At 41.1% G+C, this 6,035-nt stretch overlaps 1 protein-coding gene across 2 annotated transcripts; it reads right to left on the reverse strand.

The window, feature by feature from the left end:
- Positions 1-3,637: 3,637 nt before the first annotated feature.
- LOC117591613 (ubiquitin-conjugating enzyme E2 D4-like) lies at positions 3,638-4,530 on the reverse strand. Of its 2 annotated transcripts, none has more exons than XM_034284923.1 (2): positions 4,415-4,530; positions 3,638-4,358 (listed from the first exon to the last, which is right to left on the reverse strand). In XM_034284923.1, the coding sequence occupies exon 2, from the start codon at positions 4,353-4,355 to the stop codon at positions 3,720-3,722; it is 636 nt and encodes a 211-aa protein (XP_034140814.1). In that variant the 5' UTR covers positions 4,356-4,358; positions 4,415-4,530; the 3' UTR covers positions 3,638-3,719. The 2 variants fall into 2 exon arrangements, with proteins under 2 accessions (XP_034140814.1, XP_034140813.1); XM_034284922.1 differs by having other exon boundaries at positions 3,638-4,366.
- Between the last annotated feature and the right edge of the window lie 1,505 nt (positions 4,531-6,035).

Consider the following 6,035-nt stretch of genomic DNA (forward strand, 5'->3'; position numbering starts at 1 on the left):
TGCAGTACGCTGGACGGCGCTACTAGTTTCATTCCGGGTGGCGGCGGCAGCCCTGGCAGCAAGCTCAATCCTTATGCTTCGTCGCAAAGACATGGTCTAAAAGACTGTCAAAACTTCAGAAAAACTTGTATATTTCCAAGCATCTCGCTTACCTTTAGGTTTTGTACGCACAGATTTTTGAAATTTTCGATGTGTTTTTGTTAAGTTTTTTCTTAGCTGTTTAACACTTTGAATGTGAGTGAAAAATGATTGCATTAGCACAGCCAACTTGAACTCCGTTTTGTAAAAGGCCCATAGAAAACCGAGAAATGGACACAAACTTGGTTTCTCAGTCAGTTATTATACTTTTTTATACTTTTTATTACTTCCTTTTGTATACTACCGGTCCGCACGCTGAGTAAATCGAAGTGTCTTGATTTCACGCCTATCGATAGTTCTTAGTGATCTACTTAACCTATTGGTATCTCCACTCGATGTATCGGTGTCGTGGACGATAAGAACGCGCGCAGTTACTTATTCAAAAGATGTACTGCTTAAACAAACAACATTCTACAGTTTTATAATATAAAGTGTATCAGAAAAATTCGACCTAAAATAAATTCGTATTAAAATGTTCTATCAAATCGAGATAAGCTTTTAACTCCAGAATTAAAAACATTGCTTAAGCCAGAAAAAACGAACAGATAGAAAATGGTTTAAGGGCTTACGGTCATCAAACGGCATAAAGGGAAACAATTATTATAGATTAATGAGATTATATTGAATTTATTTGCATTTTTAATTTATTTAACTTATTTGAACGCCAGTATCTTCATGTCGCCAATACACAGACCCGACTGGGCTGTTAACAAAATGTTTTAAGTTGTTTTCCTTTTTGGACCAAGTACTGCTCCACAGGGTCGTGCCNAAAGGGTATCGTTTCATGGGTTTCCATTAATGTACACATATTTATATGAGTTATAATACTCAAATGTATAGACAAACGACCGTTCTGGTTTCTTTCCTGCAGATATTGGTTTTATCAAAGTTGTCGGCGCTTATTTCGTTGATTGTCCTCCTCCTCCGATCATGCACGTCCAGAAAAAAAAGAAAAAAAAATGTTTTTTGCACCATCTGACTGCACCATCAAGTGGCCCATGCGACACCAAGCCAAAGCCTGTTACGCGCGGAACCCAGCAGAACGCAGCCCTCCTCCCTCCCAAAAAAACAATGAATGCAAAATGGATCCATGCAGGAGATTGCTTTTAGTGGGATTGGCGGCTCTGTGATTTGTCTCGGATCCGACCGTAGCGTTGTTAACACGAGCACTCCCGCTCACTATACCTGAAGACTGCTATGATCCTACTTTCGAAGTGTCTGTAAATATTGGACCTATTGTATCGGATCGTGCGGGTAGGCTATCTGAACGCGTCCGCTGCTTTCGTAAAGCCGAGTTTACGAAGCTCAATTGCTTAATTAGGAATATTGATTGGTACGGTCTGTACTCGTGCACTGACGTCATTGAAGGCACAAACAGGACACGTGTGTTCGACTTTCATGTTCGACTAGATCTGTGAAACCTCCTTGGTTCACCAAAGAGTTATCCAGTCTAAAGAACCTAAAATCAAGACTATTTAAAAAATCTCAAGAAGTTGGGTCTCCCTCTTCTCTTTCTAATTACTTAATAGCTCGGTTAAATTGCACTGTTCTTAATGTTCAATGCTATAGGAACTACCTCCTTCGATGCAGGATACGTTTTTCACAGGACCCTAAACACTTTTACAGCTTTGTAAACAGTAAGCGTAGCATTTTTGAATATGTCGGCAAACAATGATCAGGCAATCGCCGATCTTTTTCACAATTTTTTCAAACCACCTATTCCCAGGAAAGCTACCCAGGTCATATGTATCCATATAGTTTACCAAGGTCGAATGGTATGTTTAATGTAATGTTTAATGAAGGCTCCTTACTTCATGAACTTCAATTAGTTAAGCTCGTATTTTCACCGGGCCCTGACGGAGTTCCCGGCTGTGTACTCAGGTACTGTGCCGAGTCTCTGTGCGGACCTTAAAACCCTTGCTTAAACTATTCACTCTATCCATCCATTCTTCTAGCTTTCCCCCCATCTGGAAGGAATCTTTTATAATTCCTCTCCATAAGAAAGGTAGCAAGTCTGACGCTAAAAACTATAGAGGTATATCTAAGTTATCCGCACTTGCAGCATCTCTGCAAATCACTTATATCTCCAGCTCAGCACGGATTTATACGGCGACTATCAACAACCACTATTCTTTTAGAGTTCACTTCCGTTGTCAATAAAGGATTCCAAGGTAACTTGCAGACGGATGTTATTTACACTGACTTTAGTAAGGCATTCGATTGTGTAAACCATTCTCTTATTGCACAAAAGCTCGACCTTCTAGGGTTTCCGCCCAATCTTTTGAGATGGGTTTCTAGCTACCTGTGTTCCAGGTCTCAAAGGGTTCTTTTCAAAAACTCCTTATCTTTACCTGTTATGGTTACTTCTGGAGTAGCCATTTAGGCCCCTTACTTTTCACGGGGCCTCAACTGGGATGCAACTGTGAGACTGCCATCCTACCGTAGTAGACTTCTTTTAATAAATCTTCCATCCTTAGTTAGTCGTAGAAAAATGCTTGGTGTAATTTTTATGCACAACTTGATCAAGGGGGATGTAGACAGCCCTGACTTGTTGAGCCGCGTAAACTTTACGATTCCCATTAGACCCACTAGAAACTATATTCCTTTGTTCCTTCCACTGTGCAGATCGAATTATGCCTTGCACGAACCCTTTAGGGTCTTATGCTTTGATTATAATTCCCTCTATCACATTATATCCTCGACTAACTCTCTTCCTCTTCTTAAATCTCTTATACTAGCCTACCTCTCCCGTAGTTAGTTTCATTTTAGCTTTGTCTTGTTTCTGACTTCGATAGTTTTGCTTGCTTAGCTATACTTGCTCGATATTTTCCTCGAATCCATCTATCTAACATCTATCTTTCCTGCATGCTCGCGACCGGTTCGGTTAATCGCGCCGCGCGTCATGCGGCAGCGCCCCTCGGTCGGTTGGGCGGGAGGAGGGCTGCGTGGCTTTGGCTTGGTGTCGCATGGGCCACTTGATGGTGCAGTCATTGCATATCAACGTCCAGACATTCGGAAATTGTAATTAGAATTGGATGAAATCTATTCGATTAAAAATCTACATTATTTATTCTTTGACAGCTGATTTCAATCCAATTCATTTCATTTTATGAAAACTATGTGTAAATCAAGGCAAAATTAAAATTTGTAAGGAAATAGCCTTAACATTGCAGATAAATTTCGGATATATCTCCAGTTGTTGTTACAGTATATAGGCGACAATTAAACCACTCAACACGGTTCTCAGTACCTTTTTTATACCCGGTACTCGAAGAGTAAATAAGGTACAGATTTCTTACTGGGTACCGTACCTCGTACCTTTTTAAAATTTTGGAGACCACCATTTAATCAGACAACATTGCTTTTGAAAGAGGCCACAGATTTGTAATATATTTTGTTAACCACTTTCATGTATATATGTAACAATCTTCAGAAGAGAATGCTAACGTGGAACACACGATATAGTTTTTGTTAAAGATCTTCAGGGAATTGTCATAAGAATTCTGATATTTGTATGAATATGGGTATGAATTTCTGGGTGGTGTTACTGTGCATTATGTGCATGCTTATCAAAATAGAACTTATGGCATGGCGTAGAGTGTGGTCCACTCTCTGGCGACTCGGTCGTGCTGCTCTCGGTCCCTCTTGTACATGTTGGCAACTACGATTTCCATGGGGTCGTCAGGATTGGGATCTGCTAGCAGCGACATGATCGATAGGAGAACTTTATCTGCAGTCAAGATAGGCGACCAGATGTCCGATAGTATGTTATGCCTGGACATACCATCGGAAAACTGGCCGCCACTGGTGATGTTGCAGTGGTAAATCTGAGTCGTAAATTGTACATGAGGCGGGACATGCGGGTAGTTATCCGGAAATAATACATCTAATTTAAAGTGCCCTCCCTCATAGGGAGAATTGGAAGGGCCGAGAATAATGCAGTGCCAGTGGGTTATATCGTCTTCAACGAACTCCACATGGCAACCGTCCGTTGGATTGAGCATTATTTCTTTTAGCTCACGGAGAAGACGTCCCCTGGGGCCACCGCCCCGTGGCCGTTGTACGGCGCTACTAGTAGCATTTCGGATAGCGGTGGCAGCACGCCGATTCCTTATGCGGTGGGTTGCAGTACGCTGGACGGCGCTACTAGTTTCATTCCGGGTGGCGGCGGCAGCCCTGGCAGCAAGCTCAATCCTTATGCTTCGTCGCAAAGACATGGTCTAAAAGACTGTCAAAACTTCAGAAAAACTTGTATATTTCCAAGCATCTCGCTTACCTTTAGGTTTTGTACGCACAGATTTTTGAAATTTTCGATGTGTTTTTATTAAGTTTTTTCTTAACTGTTTAACACTTTGAATGTGAGTGAAAAATGATTGCATTAGCACAGCCAACTTGAACTCCGTTTAGTAAAAGGCCCATAGAAAACCGAGAAATGGACACAAACTTGGTTTCTCAGTCAGTTATTATACTTTTTTATACTTTTTATTACTTCCTTTTGTATACTACCGGTCCGCACGCTGAGTAAATCGAAGTGTCTTGATTTCCCGACTATCGATAGTTCTTAGTGATCTACTTAACCTATTGGTATCTCCACTCGATGTATCGGTGTCGTGGACGATAAGAACGCGCGCAGTTACTTATTCAAAAGATGTACTGCTTAAAACAAACAACATTCTACAGTTTTATAATATAAAGTGTATCAGAAAAATTCGACCTAAAATAAATTCGTATTAAAATGTTCTATCAAATCGAGATAAGCTTTTAACTCCAGAATTAAAAACATTGCTTAAGCCAGAAAAAACGAACAGATAGAAAATGGTTTAAGGGCTTAAGGTCATCAAACGGCATAAAGGGAAACAATTATTATAGATTAATGAGATTATATTGAATTTATTTGCATTTTTAATTTATTTAACTTATTTGAACGCCAGTATCTTCATGTCGCCAATACACAGACCCGACTGGGCTGTTAACAAAATGTTTTAAGTTGTTTTCCTTTTTGGACCAAGTACTGCTCCACAGGGTCGTGCCAAGGGGCGATGGCGACAATCTGGGCTCGAAACTAGCCAATGTTGAATAGGAAGGGTGCTTGGAGGCGCCGTTTTACAACTTTGCAACGGGCGCAAACTAAAGAAGTCTGCAGATGTTATTCTCAGCCATATGCAAATTCTCTGTCATATTTTCAAACTGCGGAATATGCAAAGGGTATCGTTTCATGGGTTTCCATTAATGTACACATATTTATATGAGTTATAATACTCAAATGTATAGACAAACGACCGTTCTGGTTTCTTTCCTGCAGATATTGGTTTTATCAAAGTTGTCGGCGCTTATTTCGTTGATTGTCCTCCTCCTCCGATCATGCACGTCCAGAAAAAAAAGAAAAAAAAATGTTTTTTGCACCATCTGACTGCACCATCAAGTGGCCCATGCGACACCAAGCCAAAGCCTGTTACGCGCGGAACCCAGCAGAACGCAGCCCTCCTCCCTCCCAAAAAAACAATGAATGCAAAATGGATCCATGCAGGAGATTGCTTTTAGTGGGATTGGCGGCTCTGTGATTTGTCTCGGATCCGACCGTAGCGTTGTTAACACGAGCACTCCCGCTCACTATACCTGAAGACTGCTATGATCCTACTTTCGAAGTGTCTGTAAATATTGGACCTATTGTATCGGATCGTGCGGGTAGGCTATCTGAACGCGTCCGCTGCTTTCGTAAAGCCGAGTTTACGAAGCTCAATTGCTTAATTAGGAATATTGATTGGTACGCTCTGTACTCGTGCACTGACGTCATTGAAGGCACAAACAGGACACGTGTGTCCCACTTTCATGTCCGACTAGATCTGTGAAACCTCCTTCGTTCGCCAAAGAGTTATCCAGTCTAAAGAACCTAAAAT

The sequence above is a fragment of the Drosophila guanche genome, unplaced genomic scaffold (assembly GCF_900245975.1).
Source record: "Drosophila guanche unplaced genomic scaffold, DGUA_6, whole genome shotgun sequence".
NCBI lineage: Eukaryota > Metazoa > Arthropoda > Insecta > Diptera > Drosophilidae > Drosophila > Drosophila guanche.